Below are 23,126 nucleotides of genomic sequence, written 5' to 3'. Positions count from 1 at the left end.
GGATGGAAGGGCCCTAGTAGTCCATCATAACCTTGAGTTCAAGGAAGCCTGACTGATTTTTTTTCACTTCAACTTCCTCTGTATTTCTTCAATCACAAATCTTTAAGCCCAAAAAGATATTTATGCAGTTTTAAGCAATACAGTACACCACTCATCAATTTTCTCCCATTTTTTCATTTTGAAACTGGCACTGGATTGCAAAAGCTAAAGGAGAGCTAAAGAAAACATTGGACCAGTACTTGCTGAAGATGGTCACCTGACTAATATGGATGAACAAAAAGTGAAGGCATTGAATGCTCTTTTTTTTGCCTCAGTCTTTACTAATACTGACCGACCTTTAGCTGCCCTGTCTCCTGAGTTGGAGGACCATGAGTGCGGGAACAATCTTTCCATTTGCGGACACTGAAATTGTAAGGGACCAGCTGTATCAGCTGAATGTGCACCAGTCCACGGGGCCTGATGGGATTCAGCCACTGAAGGAGGTAGAGGCTGCTATGGCAGGACCCCTCTTGATCAGCTGCCAAAGGTCTGGGGAGTCTGGGGATGCCCCTGCCGGCTGCAAGCCAGCTGATGTTATTCCAGTTTACAAGAAGGGCATGAGGGAAGACCCAGGCAACTACAGAGCTGTTAGTCCAACCTTCAGTAGCTGGAAAAATTAGGGAGAAGATCATTAAGATTTCTGCTACACATGACAGGAAAAGTTAAAAAAAAATTGTCTACGCTTACATGTATAGTTACTTGAGAGTTTTTCTGGCAGATCTGAGAAAATTGCCTTACGTTCTCAACAGGGACATAGAAGACTAAGGCTCTGAGCTTGCTCCCTGCTAGACAAAGCCGGGAACTGACTCTCAGTCTCCTGCACCCTCAGTGCAGGACTTACCTAGCAATCATTTCCCTAACATTCCGTGCCCAGGCAGCGTGAGTTCTCTTTGCACACTCATTTTGAAATACTGCAAAATAGGTAGCCTTTTTCTTTCCAGAAAGTAAAACTTTCCCAGCATCACCAGCACTAGGGCAGAGAGGGTAGGGAAGAACAATGCAACCAGAAAATGCAGAAAGGCAGCAGTCTGCTGTAAACAAGGATCAGCAGAAAACATACGCACTTAATGAGCTTAATTAGCAGCAACATAAAATCCATCCTAAAACACTTGCTCTAAGACCAAAGGAACCAATAAGATTTCCAGTAGAGCTGTGATGTAGGGCATTTACATATGGTGACAATCCTGGTGGACATGCTCTGTAAGTTGCTTATACATACATAGATGGCCAGCCTGAAATGTGGGTTTTTTTTTTTCCTTCTCCTTAACATGGAGAAACTTCATAAAAAATTGAGTAAGAAAGGCAAATAAGAGGGACAAGAAAAGAACATTGGGACAAGAGCATTTAGTTTGTTTGGAGAAGAAACTTTACAGTGACTTTCAAACCCCTACGTGCCTGCTGCTCTCCGCAGTGTCCTCCTTGCCCTCTCTCCAGGATGGTGCTTCACACACATGTGCCTGCAATAGGAGCTTCATCAGCAGGGAGAGACCCCAACACCCCGCTGCGCTGTGCAGTGAGCCCTCTCTGTGGGCAGTTTCCCACTCAGGAGCCCCCCCGGCCACATCCCCCCGCACCCCCAGGCTTGACACCGGGGTCCTCTCGCCACTCCCATCCCAGGCAGCGCCCTTCTTCACCCCACACAACACACCCTGACCAAAAGAACAGGTTCAGGGAGGTAGGATATTCTTTTCCCCCCAAAATCAATTAATACAGTCTGATTAAAAGAACAAGCACTTCTGACTGATCAAATCGATAGTTTTATTTCCACCTGTTAAAAGAACTGTTTGCCTACCAGCAGAGTCCAACATAGATGGGACAGACAGACATGAATACAATTAAATACAGGAAAAATTGAACTATATACAACAAGACATACATTTACATAATGAAAAAAATCTTTATATTATCTAGCAGTTCTTGCCAAAGTGAAACAGCACTGGATCTCAAATGTATTGCGTGGTTCCCCCCCCCCCCCCCCCCCTTATAAAAAGCATGTAATGCAATTTAGTATTTTTCCATGTACTGAGACTTAAAATTGAGATGCACAAAATCTGTGGCACTTCACAGGGTACACAAAGCTAAAAACTTCCTTGTTAAATATTTTATAGTTTGTGACATCTAAATTTCAGTTAGATCTCTTTATTGAGACACAAACTATAAAGTGATATTTACATGGAGGGAGTTGTGCAAAGTCATTTCAGGCTATGGCTAGTACACTGTGAAAGATGCACGGATACGTGACTCGCCCTCATCCCCAGAGGCAATCTCTTAAATCCTCTTATCCTCCCTCTCCTACAGGAGCCACCCAAGGAAAACTGGCCATCATTTTTTCCCCCCCCCCCCACTTTAAGTACCAGCAGAAAGCTGTTTCTGTGGCCCTTAAGTATCTTGACAGTTTTAATGTTGGGCTGCTTCTCTTCATGCAATAAACGCTTTAAGCAATCTTTAGCATTGTTTCATCAATTATCTGCTTTTCGGGTCACGAATGCCAGCTGTTGTTGGCACCGCACTACCCTAAGACTGCTGTAGTCCTTGCTTGTAGGTCATATTACCAATGGGAGCACACAGTAACTCAACATATGTAACCTTTTAGCAGTTATCATACTGCCACAACGCAGAAACTGCATATTCCTGATAACAGCACCAAACCAAGGCTATTCCAAACCAGGGTGGGAAGGTATTGCATTCCTTAAGCTAACCTCGATGGAACAAAACTCTGTCTGTATTACTACATCCAGAAACATCCCTAAACATCCTAACAAAAAACCCTTGAGTTTTGGGTTGTAATCTTCAATGCAGAACTTGAGACAGCTAATTAAAAGAGCTGCTTTAGCTGAAGGCTTCCTACAGATCCCTAGGACAGGTTAGCAAACACATCAAACACCAATGTTAACTAAACACAGCCTACAATTGTGCTGCACCAGAGCACAGAGTGGTGCTTCTAGTGGTTTTCATAACCAACCAACTGCCAAAAGGTGTCCGAGTTTAAATTTGGACTTTTTCACAGATGCAGCTACTGCAGATGTGGATCATAAAATACTGATTTTTATCATCTCACCTACATGTAATTACTGTAATTACATGCTGTTTGTATCAGCTCATCTGGGGTTCCACATCAGCTTGCAGATTTTAGCTGTAACAGGTTTAAAGCAGACATTTCTAATTCAGTCCTGAAAAAAAAAAAAGGGGGGGGGGGACTGCATAAACCTGTGTATACCTGCTTTGATAAATAGAGGAATTTTCTCTCTCTCCCCTAGGACATGTATCTTACTTCTCTTCTTTCTTAGAGATGCACATTTGAAAGAAGCTGGACAACCCTCAGGGCAAAGGGAGATTAAACTTCTCTCTCAAAAAAGCTGCCAAGTCAAGGTTGCTACCAAACATCTTTTAAAGCCTCCACTTCCTGAACCCATGGCAATACAATTATTTAATTTTTAATCCTATGCACCAGGCAAAAACCAGTCAGGTGTCAGTATAACAAGTGAAGAGAACAGCAAAGTGAACACACAGAACTTTAAGCATGATGCTGGGTACACTTGATACTGTAAGAAGATCTGTAGGTAGTTTGGTATTCAGCTGACAAGAGGACAGCATACAATTTGCTTCTCATTCATCACTAGCAAGCCTAGAGAAGACTATGTTCTCCTTAGTTATCATGAGAGCGCGCAATAGAACAGTAGCAAACCCAAGAGACCATCTCATCACGTTAGAAAACGGATTCAGTGTTGTGATTTAAACACAGGAATTCATGGCAGTTAAAACATTCAAAGAAGTATTTTCACATTGTACACACTGCAATTTGTCTACGTACTTTTGATCTCATGGAGTTCATAAAGACATCTACATGTTCAAGCCTTCTGCTTAAAAAAACGGATCGCTGGTTAACAGCAAGTTATTTTATTGCATTACTGTGGCTGTCAATTTAATATTGATTGATGATAAAACAACCCATCATTACAGAACTTACTCGGGCAAAGATGGTATAGCAGAAAGCAATACAGTCATGAGCTTCTTACAGGATAAAAAGGAAAGTGTAATGAAATGGCAAATTGTTCATCTGTATTCTGAGCGCTAACTATTCCATATCTGTATGAGACGGTGGGAATAATTTAAAGAGTGAGAAATAACAAAATATTCAGACCCCTCTTGTTTAAGCATTAAAAAAGTAGAAGGAAATGGATTAGCTGCTTCCTTTCTGATATAGGCTGCTGGTCTAGTTTAGAGACAGTCCTAAATTTAACTCTAGAATGAGGGACATGACAAGCAGCAGCTTGGACCGTAAAAAAGCGGTCTATATATGTACAAGTTATTCTCAAAAAAAAAAAAATCAGTTTTATTTGGATGTGTGCACAACCTGCTGCTCTTTAAATCTTCAGAGCACTGAAAACATGACATTTTCCCCAAAAATCCAGTTGAGTCTGTCCTGAGAAACACAAGTACTCATATATAAATGGGATGATATTGTCTGTGAGTGAGTTTCTTCCTGCAGGTTGGGCAGGAGTTGGCATTCCTAAGGGAATCGCGGAGGCACTGGCTGCAGAAGACATGGCCACACTTGGTTGACACAATCAGTCGTCCACTCTGCACAATCTGGAAAAAAAAAAACACAACACGAACCTGGAGTAAAGAATTCAACTCTGCTGCTCTCTTGGCACAAGGCAAATAGGACTGGGCGTATCTGGAATCAGTACATTACTGTGATAACAATAAGGAACACTGAGATCTTTCTTTCAGTGCCCTCTCGGGAAGCGTTTCTCGCTCTACGCACACCACTAAGAAGTGTCTTGGAGTTACAAGCTAGCTTGACCTTCAAACCAAGGTCTGTACTTCAGGCCGGCTGCCTGCAGCACCCCACATAACCCAACAGAGCTGCGCAGCTCATCCTCTGCCCCATTCTCCCTCCGACAAAAAAGACCCAACAGCAGCATGTGGATCCTTACCTCCGAGTAGCCATCCATGCAAATCGGACAGCTAACGGTACCAGACGGCCTTGCAGTGGAGAGAACAAAACCAGAAAGAACATGCATCCATTAATGTCACCATGCATTGAGGGCTTCCAATACATGAAAAGTCACGTAATCATCTGACTGCACAGACTAGTCATGGCACATTTCATCTGCAGCTCCCTGCGTACCTTTAACTCTCTCAGTCTGTTGCATTTAATAAGTAGTTAGGGTGTCTTTTACCTAAAGGAAACAGCATCTTGGTTTCCATTAGGGGGAAGGTGCAGTTGGCCACCCTGCTCTATTATTACAAGTAACAGCAGTCTATAGGTCTGTGCAGTGTACCTATGGCAGTGTTAATTTTCAACAGGTCATAAATAAGAGATTTGTGACAAAAGCATCTAGCTGTCATTTGGAAACTATTCTTTCTAGAAGGGAAAGAGCTTGTCCAAAATTAAAACATCCCCTATTCCAATTTAGCAACGTCCCAGCCCAGCAACATATTCATATAAAAACTCTTTTCTTACAAAACATAGGGCAGGAACACCCTACTGTGAGAAAATTTGCAGAACTAAATTTCTAGTTTAGAGAAGGACCAACTTGGTGGCTATTACTAAGGTACCACTAGAGATGTACCTCTCCTGCCTTCGGCCAGCAGGACAGCTGTATTACATGCACACTTACTAACAGACATAGCTAGTCTGTGTAAGGAATATGTCACACCGTAAGTGCTGACTAATGTTCTCCATCAGAAAGAGCTTCCTGCCACTTTTACTCACAAATTAATCTCCATTTCAAATGATCACAGTAAGCTGCTTTCGTAAGTCCTTACCATACACACTTGGTGCTATTATGTCACCACCCACGCTAAGCAACAGTTTGTAATTTATTAAACAGGAAAAGAAAGCATGAGATATCTTTTATGCTGTGAAGTCAGTCAGTGAGCACTACTAACTTCTATCCCCTAGTTTCACATACATAATTTAAGTTCATTAATTCTCCCATTTTTACTGCTCAAATTCTTTTTGCAGCAGCTATAATACCAACTCAGTAATTAATTACAATTGATGATAACCTTCATAAGAGTAGACTAACATCACAGAGTAACTCTGTAGATGGCTCTGTGGCAATCTCCAGCATCGGTACCTTTCTGTCAATGTTAACTGCTGCAGCACTGAGCTCTTTCAGCCTTACCTAAACAAAGCAGGAAGGCACATTCTTTAACAGAGAAGCTTGAGATTGATGGTACAAAACTTTGCTTTTATATTAACTAATTAGTGGGATTCATTCAGCTACATACTTAACAACCAAAATTGAAAAATCTACAAATCCATTGGCAAAACACACTATGTTTTAGCATAGTATAAGCCCTTTAGGTGGCATAAAGGCCTGACACCCAAAATTTCCATACCCAAGTTCTCTCCTACATCGCCTTCCGGTACCCTAAGAGGTTCAAAGCACACCGGCTTTATTAATACCTGTATTCCCACCCCGCCAATCACTTTAAAAAATATTTATACCACAATTCTCATGTTCTTTGTCTTCCCTAGTCACATGGACACCTGATTTCATTTAATTAGTCTAATACATCACATCTTTATTAACATAATGGAGCGCTCCTCCAGCAGGAGTTCACTGTTTCTCTGCAGAATGGGGTCTTTACTGTGCAGGCACCTAACCCAAACAGCGAGATCACCATCTCATATGCAAACCTGCCAGAGCTCCATGACATACATGGGACAGAACAACACCCATAACAGTATTACCTCCACAACCGCCTTGCAAGTATGCCTTGGGAAGAACTGTTACTGCTCCGAGAGAAAAAGGCAGTTAACTGGCACAGCGTGTAAAAAAGCAACAGGAAATGAATAATAGTTTTTACTGGAATTTGCCAGGCTGCTGCCTGCTGGTCTTGTGATACCAAGTCTCATTGACATCAATGAAAATATTTCCATATCTAACATCACTACTAGAGCTTAGCAGGAAAAGTAAGTGCAATACATTACGAGCTATGGCCTGTGACTAATCCTCCTTCCCTACCATACCCCCACACTCATCTTTAAGGTTGTATGCAAAGTTGTACATCTGTTTTGGGCTGCCTTTCTGTCCTCAAGTGCAAACAGTATCATTTGGCCATCATGCAAAATGTGATGTTGTACTCATTGAAAAAAAGGGAACTAACTGGAATAAGCTAAGACTTCAAAGATAAGCCAGGCTATAGCAATATAGCTTAGTCCTGTATATATAAGAAAAGCAAAATTCAATGTTTGGTAGGCCATAAGGCATACATACTTTGAACCTGCAGTTTCATCTTCCAGTGATCCCAATTCTTGAGACACTTTATCTGTCACGTACACATCATTGTCTCTTGTTTCATCTTCATCATCGCTACTCAGTACACAGCTGTCCGACTGTCGCTGGCTTCTTAGTCTAAGATTTCTCCTTTGTCGTTGATTCTCTGTAATTTAATTTTCATAAGTTAGATATAATATATATCTCCCTAGAACTATTCTTGAAATGCATGGTTATAAATAGTCTGTAACGGTTCATATTTTAAACGGACCACACTTATCTGGGTTAAAAACAATCCTAAATGAACTAGTTTCCTAAATATTAAGGCTGAACACTACCAGACATTGTGAATATTCTGCTACATATCAACACAGAACATTTGCTCTATGCACCCTACAAACAGCTAAAACATCATCTTAAAAGATTCTCAGTACCGTAAGTTTCATGTAGTCACACTACCTGTGAATAAGTCTCCCCGATAAAGGGAAGCTACCTTTCCTGATTCTGGAGCATTCTCTAAAGAGAATTCTACAATATTATGTCAAGAAGCTGCAACAATTGCTACAGGGAGGGAGGGAGGGAGGGCTGAAGTCAAGATTCCAAGTAGCATGACAAGGTAGGACATACACAACAAAAAGGCCTGGTAAACACAGAGTGCTTTGTTCAGAAGGTTTCAGAAGTGGTGGAAGAGATGCTTAAATCTAAAAATGTCAGTTATAGAGCTGCTGTGGTTCCTCACTGCTTTATGCAGGTATGATGCTAAACTTTACTACTTTGTGCTACTACTTTCAGCACTGTCTCCTTAGAAGTTTTCATCATCTTCCTCCTGAGTTAAGGTAACTTGAAAATGGAGTTATATTGCCCAAGATAAAAGGAGATTAAAAAAAGTTTTAAATTGCCTGTTCTGTAACATCTAAAGGTTAAAGAATTGCTATTTGCTTTTTAACAACTAGAAACCGCATGATTATCTCTGCAACTCCCATGTACATGTAACAATAATCAAGCACTAATCAATTAAAATTACATAAATCATCACAAAATTCAAGTTCCTTCCTGCATAAGTACACAGCTGCAACTTCTATTGCAACTATTTTTTACTTGCTCTTGCTTCATTCAGAGCACAGAACAGATTATATTCTAAGTAAGCAGCGAACAACATACCAATACATCTCAGATATCACAATCAGAACAAGGTCTGAAAGGTGTAAAGGATTAACTTCTTAAAACTTATAATTAGTACACCACCTAAAGTGAAAAAAAAAAAAATCTACACTTGTTAATACTACTCAGTACTAAATCTGAGATGTGTTAGACTAGATAATGAAAAGGAATACTATGACCACAAATAACTTTCTTTAGTTTCTTCACTGCAATACAGGCTAAAAAAGCCTTTTGACACTTTTTTATTCAAAGCAGACATTCCAGTGCTAAAAGTGACAAAATTATTGTCCACTTGGGGCTTACAGAACTTCTCTGTTTGGAAAATCAGAACACATATTGTGAAAAGTTTGGATGTATTTTATTTCAGCTACTTTCTACAAGCTCTGATAGCAATTAACAAACATGGATGGGATCTCTTCTCTAAGACACTGGCCAGATACTTTAGCACTGTCCTTTGCCTTTTGGTAAATGCAGTTTCAGTTTATTCTGCTCAAATTTGGAGGAAAAGACAAAAAAACCCCAAACCCCCAACTTTAGGACAATTCCATTATCAATTGTAAAACATCAACTCACCTTCAACAATCTTGCATCAATATATATGGTAAGGGAGAGAAAAGAAAATACAATTAGACTTTGGTGTGCACCCCTAGTGTTACATCCAAACACCAGATAAGCTAAGCAATTACAACAGAACAAGCCAAGAATGGCAGGGTAGCCCTCTCTTGATTAAGAATGTTAGAAGTAGCAGTAACTTAGCTGCTGCTCTGAAAACAAGTGGTTGCTTCTGGTTCTACTCACACTGCTGCCAAGGGATAGAAGTGGAGGCAGCTTATGAACCACCTGAACACCCTCCTCCCTGCTCCCCGGTTTCAGTATTCAATCAATCTATTTTAGATTACCCTCTCGCTATTTGTAAGTGCACATCAAGAGCAGCTTCTGTGTTGACCTGTCACGCGTGGCTTTCACACACAAGTCAACTTTGAACTTAAAAAACTTATCCTTAAAGCCAGATCCTACCAGGGACCACAACAGAAAACTAACTTGACTGCAAGATTTAGATAAGTGTGCCATTCACAACTTACCACAACAGAATCATTGTGAGTTAGATCAACGACTACAGGTTCAGAAGATTCACATGTGAGATCTACAACTTCTTCACCAGCTGAAAAAAGAGAATGTTAGAATCAAGATCAGAGATCGCAGAGCAATAAAATTGCCTGCCACTATGAACCAGGCTGAGGTATGATTCAACCTTGCCCTATCCCTTTTCTCTTCAAGAACGTATCCAACATTTCACTCAAGCTTTGCCCTCAGCAGTCCACGTAGAGCATTAGCACCGCTGTGTTCTGCAAGTTGCAATGTGAGAGGAACAGCAGCTGAGCTCCTCACACAGTTTTTTGTATGACAACAGCTCGTGGGAGGTACACAGCAACAGATTATTCAGCTGACATAGGAGAACGTTCATCATACAGAGTAAAACATGAATCCTATAGGATATAATAATGTTACAGTACCATGCTGTCCACGTTCCCTTGAGGGACAGGGCACGACTAATGGCAATCTTTAAACTATCTTCTTAAAACTTGGGAATTCCCAAACTTAGTTTGCCACCATCTGCAGTGGCAGCTGCAGTGACTCCCAGCTCAGAGTAGACATTCAGAAGCTTGAGCAGCGCTAGAGTCCCTTTCTTACACAACTCATCTATCACTAGTGCTGAACGTATCGCATCTCGGTAACAAAGAAAACCAGTTGTCCGTAGGTTTGCTGTTTACAGATGCCATACTAGATGCTTTTTAAAAGAGTAAATGGCCTAGAAACTGGCAAACACACGCCTTAAGTGAAACCCCAGCTCTCCAGGAGCAATTTATGTTCCTACCGAGTTAAAAAGCAAGCTTACCACTTTCTTCAAGTTCTATTGGCTCAGCTTCTGAAGCCATTTCTGCGGTAGAAGCCATCAGCCTGTTTCGTTTCCGAGCTTGCCTGGAATTAACTGCTCCTCCACGGCGCTTTCGTTGAGTCTAAGAGAGAACAAAGCCTTAGCATTCTATTGAGGAGGAGTAGTAATGTAGCCCTCACTGTTGCAGCACCAATGAAAGCACACAAGGATACTCAAAACACTCCCCGGAAAGGCTGGAATACGCATCGAAGGGTGGTATGGGTCATTCCTACCTGAACACATCGCATCAAGGACAAGACATCGCTCCAGATGTCTTACCAAGAAAAACATATCGTGATGGTTTGCAAATTGGAAGACTAGTTCACTGTTATATCAGGTTTTTGCTCACACTGCAAGCATTTCCGAGCTATTCTAGCACCTAGACAGATTAGAAATCTGAAGTATCACAGAACAGGAAGTTACATAAAGTTTTAATACGCTTATGTTCCCGTGTATTCACTACAACCTCTTAATATCATTTCTAGAAGTATCACAAAAAACACATTTTAAGAATCAGGTTTGCACTCAGTAGTAAAATACTTACTGTGCTCATGGTGTTTCTTGCTCTAAAACCACAGAAAAAGTAAGAAAAGTACAAACACCAAAGAAGTAATTGCAAGGAAGCTACAAGTCTCAACTCCTTATAGTCCTTTTGGTAACACACTTCAGGAGTCCAGATTTCTCAGGGTCTGAGAACAATGTTCTTCCAAACCTGTAAGAAAAGAAGAGAGAGGATTACCTATTGGGAATGCTTGTCCTCTTAAACACACCCCCTCTCCAAGATTCCCATTCCTGAGGCACCAGTTTCTGTCCAAAGCTAGAGGGGAAGTCCCAGAGTTTGGTCTTTGAGCCTCAGACACCTGCAGCTGGGCCTGAAGCCTCAGTCATTCTTACCCATTTCCTAAACTAAACAGAGGAATAAGCTAGTTTGTTAGCAAACCAGAAAAATACTAAGGAATCCCAGTGAAGTTTGACTGAAAAGCAACTGGTTGACTCCCGAGGTAATAATGTTTGCATGTGGGCAGGAATCACTGGGAATTCCATCATAAGCAGCCATCTTCAGAGAACAAAAAATTCCAGATTAACACAATTCTCTTCTCCAACCCATCTCCAGATTTGAGCAGGTGGGAGCTGAACAGCTCGAGAGGAATCTAAAGCAAGTGCAGCAGAGAAATTTCAGTTTAGAAATACTCACAGATCTGCAAGAGAATACAAATTTACAGTTGCTACTCTGTAGTAAGTGTAGGTGTACAAGCCACTGCCCACCTGACAGCGAACTGCTAAATGGAAATAACTGGATTTAAGGCAGTTATGAGTAGCTGACGTGGTACTGAAGTTCACATCTTAAAGCTTGCTCCTGGTACAGTTACGGGTCCAACACACAAAGAGGACCTGGGGTGGGCGGGGAGATAGTAGAGGGACAACGGAAAAAACAGTGATGTTAAACAAGAACTGCAAAACTGTCTTCCCAATGCTGACCTTGATCTACACTGCAATGGCCAGCACACTTACTATTAAACTATTCTTGGATTAAGAAACACTGAGACCATGCAGTAAGATGGCGTAGCACTGGTAGTCAATCATAACCTTGAGTTAAAGTAAGCCCAACTGATTTTTTCCTCTTAAACTTTCTATTTCTTAAGTCACTCACTTTAAGAGACCCACTAACACTGAACTGTGACATTATTGAAACAAAACATGCTTGAGAAAAATCTTTACACTGAATTCAGTACTTTTACAAAGCCCAAAGATATTTCTGAACAGTTTTAAGCAACACAATATGCCACTCAAATTTCTCCCATTTTTTCAATTTAAAACTGGTACTGGATTGCAAAAGCTAAAATTAAAGTCAACATGCTTTGCTTGCCTTTTTTTTTTTTTTTAAACTTGGACCACTTGCTATATGCCAGACTGAACTATCACTGAGTCCCCAGGCAGATTCTGGTCACAGTAGATGAAATTTTCATAACTGTTATGCATAACTCCCCCTCCCAATATGAACCCTATCAGTTTTGTTTTAAGATTTTAAGATTTTTTTTAAAAAAATCTAACTTACGCGTATAGTTTTCTAGAGTTTTTCTTGCAAATGTGAGCAATAACCTTATGTTCTCACTTTGGATGATGAAGACTAAGGCTCCAAGTTTACTATCAGAGAAACCTGGGAGCTGACTTTTAGTCTCCTGCTTCCTCAGTGCAGGACTCACCTACACAACCATTTTCATAATATTCTGTATCCAGGTAATGTGAGTTCTCTTTGCACACTTCACCCCACTGTGCCTAAGGTCTAGATTTCATTTCACCTGTTAAGTAAGAAAGCTTTTCTGCCAGCCTTACCAACATTCTTGGGAAGATCCTATTTTACTCACTTCACTGAATTTTTGTCATAGGGAACAAGAACTTTTAAAACAAGACCATGCCTAATTCTGCACTCATACAAAACAAACCAGAGAAACTGTTCTGTGAGCACATTTTCAAGATGCTATACAAGTTCCTTGCTCTATATGATTATTATTCATAGGTTGGAAGGTTTCTTGAGACAAGGTAAAGGGGGAGGTGGAGCACGGAGAACACACAGCACAAAGAATGAAGGACCGGGGCAAGAAAGAGAATCATCCCTAAACCTAGTACATCTGCTCTTTGAAACTAATTGCTCAAAGACAAGCTACCATCTTCACCTAACAGCTGTAACAAACTTAGGCAAAGCAATTTTCTGCACACAACAGGAGAATGAAAAAAACTGAACAACATAAGAGGTATATTAAGAAGATTAGATTTTTTTTCTAAGTTTATTTTATCAAGAAGGCCAAGAGACATGTTCCCCAATTCTCCTGAGATATGGAATTGGAAAAAATACATGGACATTAAAAAGCTGGGAAATGTTAGTTGGTACACACATCTAGCTAAGGATTATAAAGAAATAAACTTTATATAAGTTTATTTTAAACTACAAGTTGTTAGTTTTTAAATATTTTTTAGAGCAATCTAATACACTGATGTATCTGCACTGCTGAAAGACAGAAAAAAACAAGTCTGATATATTCACTAGACAGCACAGTTTTGGATGTAAAACACCCAGAAAGTTTCATAAGACCGGGTGCTTTTCAAATTTAACACTGAATACAACCTAGTGCAATGGTATGCTGACAACATATCCTTAGAAAGGGTTAAAAATATAGGGCAAGCACCTGGGATGACTCCAAACACAAAATGTTGCACAGATTCTCTTTGTTCACAAGTGGCTTAAGTGCCAAAAAGCTATCACAGCAGGAAAAAAGACCCAACACCCCCACACCACCCCCAAAACAAACGAACAAACCAAACAGACCTGTCACGCTAAGACCACCTAACTCACACACTTCTTGACCAAGATACCAAGGAACAGATTATTTATAGGATTACTACATGTCTCAAAGGATCTAATATCAGACCTCAAAGGCAACACAGGACAGAGCCACTTCTCAAACTAAGTGACAGAGAGCACTATTGCTATTCAGATGGTTTAATTTTCAGGATCTTCCAACATTGGCAGTAGGCTTTCTTTACACTTAATACAGCAAGTACACATAAGGCACAAATGTTTTGGATGTTAATGGCTCAAATCTTAACCTCTTCAGAAGCTTCTTCTGAAGAAGGAAGTTAATAATGGACACCCACAGGGAAGCTCCTCACTGTAACACCACCTTGTAATAAATCACCATAGGCAGGTTCATCAGTATCAACATGACCCAACTCGGGAGAGTCATGTTTATTAAAAAAAAAAAAAAAAAATCAGACTGCTGGAATTTATTAAGACTATGGAAGGAGTCTCATGATCTCATGACTATTGTCTTGGAAGAACAAACCTCTTCTGTGGGGCTATAGATTTCCCTGTGTTATTGGCTTACTCAGGAAACTTCACTGAAAGGTAATTACCTGAACTGTAAGAATAGGTAGCAAAAATAAAGCAAATCTTACTTTCTTGAATATACCACAGATCAAGTTAGAAGTGCACAAGAACAGGACGAAACAGTTCCAAGTTTGGCACATTTAGAGGCATAGTCATCAATAAGAACTCCTGAAGGATCTTCAAAACCTCAGGACCACTCAATTTAATAATATTATTTGTTACACAGGACTGGATAGCCCAAATTAATTTATAAGGTCTATATGCCCCTTCTCCACCAGTCACTATGAAACCCAGCACCAAGACTATACAATAACAGAGTTCCCACATCAACCTCCCCCCCCACCCCATAAGCATCAACTCCAGCTGAAGCTCTTAATAGCTCATCTCTTACACTTGTAGCAACATGCATTCAGACATCAATTCAAAGTTCTACAATTAAGATTTTTTTAAAAAACTAAGAAAAAATTTCATGTGAAAACTTAGCAACCAATAAATACTGTCAACTTTTTTTTTTTTTTAACAGACTTTTTATTGCATCACTGCAGGATGATAGTGCCAGAACAAGCCACTCCCCCTTCCTCTCATACACAGAGCTCCACACATGCAGTTATTGTTCCTGTCATTTAGCTCTCCCAAGGGCTTAAGTAGTGTTATCCTTGTAACAACAAAGCCCAAGATTTTTTCTAACTCACTCACTGGCATTTGAAGGACTATATCCACCAATCTTTCTCTGTACAGGTAGATACTTGAGAAAAATAAATGTAAAGCCAATTAAGTTAACAATGTTTACACTAAGAGACTGTTGATTCCCATATTCACCATTTTAAGTCTCCTGTTAAAATTTTTTCCTCTGTAAAAAAGTTAACATTTTCACTGAGTTCAAGCTGACCTAATTTAACATGTTTGTATTACAATTCAAAAAAAATGGATTCTCTGGATAACATAAACTGAAAACTTTTCTTGTACCACTCTGGAAACAGTCTTGGTCTCCCACATGCTTGGCATGAATCAAGGCAAATTAGCTTAAGCAAAAAGTAGACATTTTTACCATGTCTCACTAACACAAACCAGACTTTACTTCATAATAACCCTAAACATTGCAAATACACTAATGTAACTACTTGAAGATAGCAATAATGTCAGTCTAGATTTTTGGTTTGTGCAAGGCACAGGTGACAAAAGCAGTATACATTGTATTTGTCAAAACACCATATGCTATGCCTTTAAGACTTTGCTTTTCATTTCTACTCTCAAGACCTTTCCTTGCACTCATAACAACAGGAAACACAGTATCAAAGATGTAGCATGTATAAAAAAAATTTCTGTGGTCAGAAGAAGCACCTACCAATCACAAAGTGCTAGTCTCAATTTTTTTTTTTTTTTATCACAGGGAACAAGTAATCTGCCATTTTACTCTTTCAAAACTTCCCTATCGTGTATTTCCAGCACCTTTAAAGACATTCTCATTTTTTCAGATGTACTACAATAACTTTAGTGAAAACAGATGCTGAATCTATTATGTTTTATCTAAATTAGGTCAAGCAGTCTTATACAATAAAAGCTTGGTGAGAGGCACTATAAAAAGAGTAAAGATGAGAGATAAACAGCCTGCCATAGAGATATACTAGCCTGACTGGTCTACACAGTCAGCTACATCTACAGACAAATAAGACATAGGATTACAAGCAGCCTAACAAAAAACACCAAGAAAAACACCAACAAAAAGACCAAATCCAAAACAAAGAAACTAACAAGACACCCACAGAATAAGACATACCAAAACTTTTCATTGATCAGATGTCCTATTTCAGAAACAACAAAGAAAGATGAAGACTGGCCAGAAGAAAAGCTCCTCGCTGATGCATAAGTTTCTCTAGGAGAGGCTACAGCTTACTTTCAACAGTTCCAAAATCAAATACAGAAGAAAGGAAAAAAGAAGTTGAGTCTTTTCACGCCCTGTAATGGAGGTGCAGGGGGACGCTGAGGTAGAAGAGAAGCGTTCCCTCCACTCCTGCTGTCACACGAAATGGGAGGACAGACTAACAACTTCATGCAACTACATCTACCGCATGCAGTGAGCCGCTCCTGTTCCTCCAGAGGAGGAGGCACGCCGTTGCCCCTTCTCCAGCACCTGTCTCTCTCAGCCACTTCAGGTCACCCCCTGAACGGCCCCCGCAGCAGATGCAGTTTATGACCCAGCGAGCACCACAGGAGACTGAGCAGCCTGTCTGCAAGGGCCGGATGGTCTGGCTTTCGAGGGAATACGGGGCAGAACGCGGCCGCAGGCCTAAGTGCACCCCAGACCTCAGAGCCGCCGTCCGCCGGCAGTGAGGGGAGCCGCCGCGCCCGGCCGGGAGGGCAGGAGCGGCCGGGACCAGCCCTGAGGGCCAGGCAGCGGCCCTCTCAGGCCCCGGAGCCCCCCAAAGCGGTGAAGATGAAAAAATAAAAATAACATGAGGCCCGGGGAGGGGGAAGCGGGTCACGCCACACGGCACACCAGGCTCAGCGAGGGCAGGCCGGGGGCAGCTGAGGGGGAGCCCCTCAGGGTGAGGGGCGCCGGTGCCTCCGCTCCACGCCCGGGGGAAGAGGCTCCGGTCACCGTCCCCGCCCTGAAGAAGGAAGCAGCGCCGGCCCAGCCCGGCCCCGCTCCGCGCACCGGCGGAAGAAGCCCCAGCTCCCCCCGTTCCCCTCAGCGCCGGCCGGGCCCGCCCCTCCCCCACCGCGGCCGGGCGCGGCTGCCTTCCCAGCGCCCCTCCCCGCCCTCCCCTCACCTGTCTCCCGCCGCCCCGGGCGCCTCAGAAAAGCAGGACGGGCCCGGGGGTGCCGGTGCCGCTCCCGGGCGCCGCTCCCAGCCCCACGACAGAGCCCCCCGGCCTCCAGCACTCACCCTCAGCGCCCGGCCCGGCAGCGGCGTAGGGCAACACCCGCCTCCGCTCTCTCGCCATTGGGGAGACCGCCGCCCTGCGGCTCGTCGAGTGGCCGCAGCGCCTGTCAATTACGCAGAGGAGCGAGCCTCTTATCCGGCCCCGGGGCGTGCTGGGAGTTGTAGTTTGGCGCGCGGCTGGGGGCGGGGCGGGCGTGCGGCCTGTGCGGGGCTCCCGCGGCCTGCTGCCCCCTCACGGCGGGGCGCCATGGCCCGGGGGGCGGGCGGCTGCGCTTGGAAACTTCTCCTCGGTTCCAGGGGTAATTCTGTCCTGTCGGACCCTGGAAGGGGCGGCTGAAGCAGGACTGTGCTTTTGCTGGGTTCTGCAGTGTTGTTGTACCGGGAGGAGTGTGTGTGTGAACTTCGGGGGTTCCCTCCCTGCCCGTGCCAGTCTTCTGGAAATGTTTCCAATGTACAGAGCACAAATCACCAGAGCCATCGACTTGGGAGATAGTTACCTGTTGCCTGTGGTGTAATTAGCCCAGATCCTCTATTTAACTCACTATAAACACTTGCAGAGGTGTTTCAATGCCCTCACCTCACCATCGAAAAGGGTTTTTCCCAACTGCTTTGCCTTAATGCAAGGATCATCTGGTCTTTCTTGGATCTCACAGCCCCATGCCCAGCTGCTTGGCTGTTTGTAGAGAAACTTGTAGATTTTCTGGGTGATTTTTCTTGCTTTCTCATCCCCTGGGTGAACAGTGCTTGAGATTTGCCCTAGGTATATTTTTTTGGTTGCCACATAACCGTCTCTGTGTCTTTGGTTTCATTTAAATAATAAAATATCTGTGCTCTCTAGGGTAGGTCGGATTACCTGGCCAGGCAGTCACTGAGCGTGGGCTCTTCCTCATGACTGGGGCTGATGTGGAGGAGGGAGCCAAGTACCACCCAGCAGCAACCGTGCTACACGAGGGGTGAGCACTCTCTGATGCTCATCACAGGGCAGAAACCCCTCAGTGTTCCTCAGGTAATCTGGGCCTTGTTACACCGTAGTTGCATGTGAAGGCTGTTGTGGTCTGTCCATTTATACTGAAATAAGAGACCTCTGGGATGCCAGCTTTTGCCACTAAAAGAGTTTCTTAATGAGTCTGGCACTAAGATCAGACAGGTGAAACCTCTGTAAGTCTGTTTTGTTAGATGATTTAAGAGTCAGGCTTGTGCACTTACCTTCATCTTCTTGGCTGCAAAGAGTGTAACAAATGTGTAAATGAATGAATTATTAATTTATTCATCCACCTGTGTTTCCATGAAGGTGGCTTAACCAGGTTGCAGGTGGTCTGTGCCACAGACACTAGCTGAGGCAGCAGTGTGAATGCAGCTGTATTGCTTCAAAGCTCACCTGGCTCCAATGGCATTACAGCAGCTTTTGTAATATAAAGCTAACACGTCCTACCAGACTTTTGCTGGCTCTGCATTGGATCACCTCAGGTTTCTGAGTACCACATGGCTGGAACAGGAATACTAGAGAATGTGTTCTAGTGGCCAGAGGCAGAGTGGTTCTGGATAGGATCTGCTGCCTCCAACGTCAAGTTATCCATGTTTGTCAGGAGGGATGTGGTATTTTTTATGTTATTCTGTGTATTCTGTCACAAGACCTACCATCACTGAAAAATCAATAGGCTATATTGATATAAACATATCAATATTGCTATAAAATTTATAGCAATATTGCTATTTGTATCAAATATTGATATTAATAGCAAAATATCAATATTGATATAAAAATATTAATATAGGAATATGTTGACGTTTTTCCCAGAAGACTCATATTCTTTTATGTTCTCAAAACACTGATTCTGAAGATGACTTTATGCATAAGATCCTAAAGCAGCAATAGGGCTGTGACTTCTGAAGGTAAAAATTCCACAGCTGGATTATTGAGATTCCTCTATTCCTCAGGCCTTTCATTTGAAAGCAGGGAAAATATGGAGAAGGCAACAGTTATGAATCAGCTTGATTGCAATTCAGTGAGAATTTTGAAAACTGGGTCCGACATCACACAGGAAGAAGCATGCTGTATGATGGGGTTTTGAAATTTCCATATTATCTACCTAAATACACTTGTCTATCTGTTTGCTTAATGATGATTTTTTTTTAAAAAAATTCTTAAAACACAAAACACATCAAAAAGTTTAAGGGGATCTATTCAGCTATGCACTATCCCGGACCATGACTGTCAGCCCTGTTAATTGCTAGCTTGGAAAACCAAGGTGTTACAGTCAGCACTTGGCTTTGTTCTTCCAGAATACAATGCAACAGAACGCTGAACAACCACAAAGGAAGGTAAACTCCCTGCCACTGAGGGTCTGTCATTTTAAGCTATTACAATCCCCTACTAGACATAGAGTCGTAGTTCCCTCTTCTCTGTAGTTCTCCTGCTGTGATCCCTTCTTTTCACTTTCCTATGCTCCTTAACTCTTCCTACAGAGCATGAGCCCTACATTGGTTTTGTGGATGACGGTAGCATTTACTTGGAATGAAAAATGCAGCACATTTTATCAACTTGTGGATTGTGGCAGTGATCTTCACAGCTAGATGGCAACAAAAGAATTCCATTAGAATTCCTTCAGTAAAAAGTGAGAAATGTAATGTGAGAGCATTAAAAGCAGCTGCCTGATTCTAATGTCAGTGACAGTCTCCTTCAATTTAAATATTTGCAATAGCCATAATTAAACACTTAGTAACTGGCATTGAGTTAAAATAGAAATACATTACATAGTCTTACTGCTGTGCAGATTTTAATTCAGATTTATATCCTCCTTGGCTTTGTGCCTAGAATAAGTCTTGTGATTCAAAGGCTGTTTTACACAGTATAGAGATTGTCATAGAGGGCAAATTATCTTCTAGGTGAGTAACAAAATTTTGACTTTTTTGGAAGCTGCTCCATAAAGAGATCACGTAATGTTATGTACTCCTTCCACTGTTTAAAGACCGAAGAGATTCACATCTGCGAATAGGAGGATGGTCTGTCTGGGTCTAGAATCTAGACTCTGGCTCCTTGAAGTTCCTGTATCATCTAAACCTTCTAAACAGTTGTTCCCTCATCCTCTAAAACTGGTGTTAAAGCTGGTGATCCTCTTACACACAGTTACTGTCATGAAAGCAGACATGTTAGGAACTTGGGCTGACCATGCCTTCTGGAAAGATGCATATGTAAACAAATGTTGCTTGGATTTTGCCCTGATTTTTATTCATTTGGAAGATGAGCATAGCAAACCATGGCATAATATACAATGATAACAGAAACACGGATCTCAACATTCTTACCCAGATATTTGCCATTTTATTGTAGGAGCTCCAATTCTGACAGAAAAGAAGGAGCTTTTGATTCTAACAGAAAAAATGTATTGTTATAGCATAAAAATAAAACTCTATTACAAAAAAACTTAACATATTTTTATTCTATTGTGCCTGTATGACCCAAATTTTTCTAATCACACTGTAAAGGTGAAATAAAGATTAAAATTCAACCTTGTAGTAAATAGGCACACTGGGAGATTTCCCGCAGGGCTGAATTTGTTCCAAATGTATTTTATTTTACTTCAGAGCGCAATATACAGACTGTGGCTCCACTTCTTGCTGCCTCATAGGCAGCCATTTTCTGAGCTGTCTCTCGGGCCATGAAGCCATGTTGAAGGATCTTGAACTGTCTTTCCCGACTCTCTTCCAGTTCTTTCCAGTGGTTCCATTGCAAAGAATCCTGCAGAAAAGACACACAGATGATCAGACTACAGATGACACAGTGGTTCTCTTTAGAGGATACACTTAACTGCTGTTTGATAATCTGGCTGGCTGGCAACACAGTTTATTTGCTAACATGATTGGGAAACTTGTCAGCATCAAACTGGACAGAGTGAATAAAAAGGTAACTCAAGTGGGTTGCCCAGTTTAAGGTGAATTAAACACAGCTGCAACACTCCACCAAATATTAAGTCAAGATAAAACTACCTCTGGATGCTTTGCTCAACACTGCTACTTTATGTTCTTTGCTAACAGTTTATTCTTGAAGCCATAAATGAACAGTTGCACAAATCCTATCAGACTAGTGGTTTGCTGATTCAAAAGCTGGGTTCACAAGGGAGCATTCTCTAAAAAGCTCAGAACAAACAGAAAACTGCTACTTTTACATCTGATTCTTTGCTTAAAAATGGTAGAAAAATACTTTTTTTTTCATTAATGACAGTTTTCTTATGGTTAGTTTTCCAAATTGTGAAATAAATTCTGTTTTATTAAGAATGTAATAGTGATTTATAAATAAACGTTACATTGACTGGTATCAGCACAAACCCATTGGGCCCAAAGGTCCGTCGCAATTTAACTGAAGCCACAATCTGGAACTTCAATACAAGGGGTTAGTGTCACTTTTTTTCTACTTATTGAGGAACCTAAAAGGTAGCAGTACAAACTGAATGCCAGATAACTATTGCATTATAACTAAGGAAGGATTTTTTCCCTATAGTCACACCAGCACCATTTTCAGCAATATGCAGTTCAACTACAATAAAGATGCTTCTGAACATATCTGATCAGAACTGAGCCACTTCACTGCAGTAACACTTGGATAGGGTCATGCAGAGCTGAACAGCACTGATGGAAGATACATCAAAAGAGCTAAATACTTTATAGTAACCTTGATTTTTCTTCTTTTTTTTTTTTTTTTACAGATGTCTTATCATTTGAGTGGAACATAAACAAAAACACCATGACATTTTAAGAGACTTACTGTGTAACGCTAAACTCAAGAAACAGAAAAATCGATAACTTTGGAACAACTTTCAAACCTTGGCTTTTTTGCTCATTCATATGACACCAGAGCACTCAGACAGACCCACATCAGGTAGTCAAAAGTTCTAGTTGTGAATTTGTAATTTTTCTTTGTTTATTTTAAAAATGCCTCACATTTGTAATTACATGGCTGATTTCCTTTGAAGTCTGCATTTATTTCTTCTACTTTACTCTGGACTACATTCAGCGAAGCATTTAAGCATGTGTTCAAAACCTCAGTTCAGAAAGCCATCCCAATTTAGGAAATGCTTTCTTCAAATAGGTCTTCAATGTTTTCTTTGCTGAAAGGGATACACCCAGCTCTCTACATAAGCACCTACATGTTTTGCTTGCTTGAAATGGGGATTCTGAAGGCAGCAAACATCGATACTCTGAAAGATTGCACTGTTTCGGTTTTTAAACTATACACACTTGAAAAATACAGTTTTCCTCTTCATTGAATTCAGCTTCATCTAGCTTTCTCACAAAATAGGTAAAGGGTTAGTATTATTTTAATGGATTGGGAGATTTACTTCCAATTTTACATTGGGCTAGTACAGCTTTTAAAAGTGATCCCATCATGACTGTTCACTGCAGTGTTCCATATGCTGTGGTACATGTACTATTACTGGTATATGAACCACTTCTAAATCTTAGGCATGCATGAGGCAATGGCAGAGGCGGCAGCAGCAGCAGGAGCAGCAGTTCCTCACCGCTTACTTTAGACACTTGCCAAGGAAACACAACCAGTGTGAACCAGCATAAAGCTACTGGTGCTTCCATCTGATGTAGGACCAGGCTGAGGAAAGGCGAGGTGAAAGCCACGGGGAATGATAAACTGTAACATGCCTTGGGTGAGAGAGGGGGTGAGCACCCCAGTTTGGTGTGATGGGGTGTGGGTGATAGGAAGCTGAGAAAGACAAGTTAGAGACAGGGGGTAAGATGCTGTTTTGATGGGATAAGAGTGGCAAGCTAGGTGTCGTATGGATGAGCCCTGCTCTGTGGTAGCAGAATGTGTGACAAGAAGGTGAGGTCAAGGCCATGGTTTGGAGAAATCGTGCCTATGCAGGAAGCAGGCTATTGCCAGTCATGTACGGCACCATCTGCCTCTGCCCCCCTTGCCAGTGCTGGCAGTTGAGCAAAGGTCTGTGAACAGCAGATCTATTGCAGAGCTTTTCTCCT

General features: G+C 41.7%; 2 protein-coding genes across 3 annotated transcripts in view; both read right to left on the bottom strand.

The window, feature by feature from the left end:
• Positions 1-1,773: 1,773 nt before the first annotated feature.
• LOC141942434 (E3 ubiquitin-protein ligase RNF4-like) lies at positions 1,774-17,233 on the bottom strand. 2 transcript variants are annotated; one of them, XM_074865615.1, is made up of 8 exons: positions 17,145-17,233; positions 10,916-11,083; positions 10,333-10,453; positions 9,518-9,597; positions 9,009-9,018; positions 7,275-7,440; positions 4,980-5,028; positions 1,774-4,629 (listed from the first exon to the last, which is right to left on the bottom strand). In XM_074865615.1, exons 2-8 carry the CDS (start codon positions 10,922-10,924, stop codon positions 4,480-4,482), a joined length of 585 nt encoding a protein of 194 aa, XP_074721716.1. In that variant the 5' UTR covers positions 10,925-11,083; positions 17,145-17,233; the 3' UTR covers positions 1,774-4,479. The 2 variants fall into 2 exon arrangements, with proteins under 2 accessions (XP_074721716.1, XP_074721715.1); XM_074865614.1 differs by having other exon boundaries at positions 17,029-17,155.
• A 3,221-nt stretch (positions 17,234-20,454) lies between these two features.
• The window catches only part of CFAP99 (cilia and flagella associated protein 99), a 58,994-nt gene continuing 56,322 nt past the window's right edge, over positions 20,455-23,126 (bottom strand). The window contains exon 15 of the mRNA XM_074865023.1: positions 20,455-20,880. Within this exon, the coding sequence (XP_074721124.1) occupies positions 20,713-20,880 (168 nt within the window). The 3' untranslated portion in view covers positions 20,455-20,712. The remainder of the gene's footprint in view (positions 20,881-23,126) is intronic.

This window comes from Strix uralensis, chromosome 4 (genome assembly GCF_047716275.1).
Source record: "Strix uralensis isolate ZFMK-TIS-50842 chromosome 4, bStrUra1, whole genome shotgun sequence".
Taxonomy (NCBI): domain Eukaryota; kingdom Metazoa; phylum Chordata; class Aves; order Strigiformes; family Strigidae; genus Strix; species Strix uralensis.
Note: the sequence above shows the minus strand (reverse complement) of the source record. Positions and strands in the feature narration are given on the sequence as shown.

Excerpts from the sequence above, each read along its gene's own strand:
- LOC141942434 (XM_074865615.1), bottom strand. Across the intron at positions 9,598-10,332 it reads AATAGAACTTGAAGAAAGTG|CTGGTGAAGAAGTTGTAGAT; the intron begins GTAAGCTTGCTT and ends CTCTTTTTTCAG. Across the intron at positions 5,029-7,274 it reads GATGAAACTGCAGGTTCAAA|GCCGTCTGGTACCGTTAGCT; the intron begins GTATGTATGCCT and ends CTCCACTGCAAG.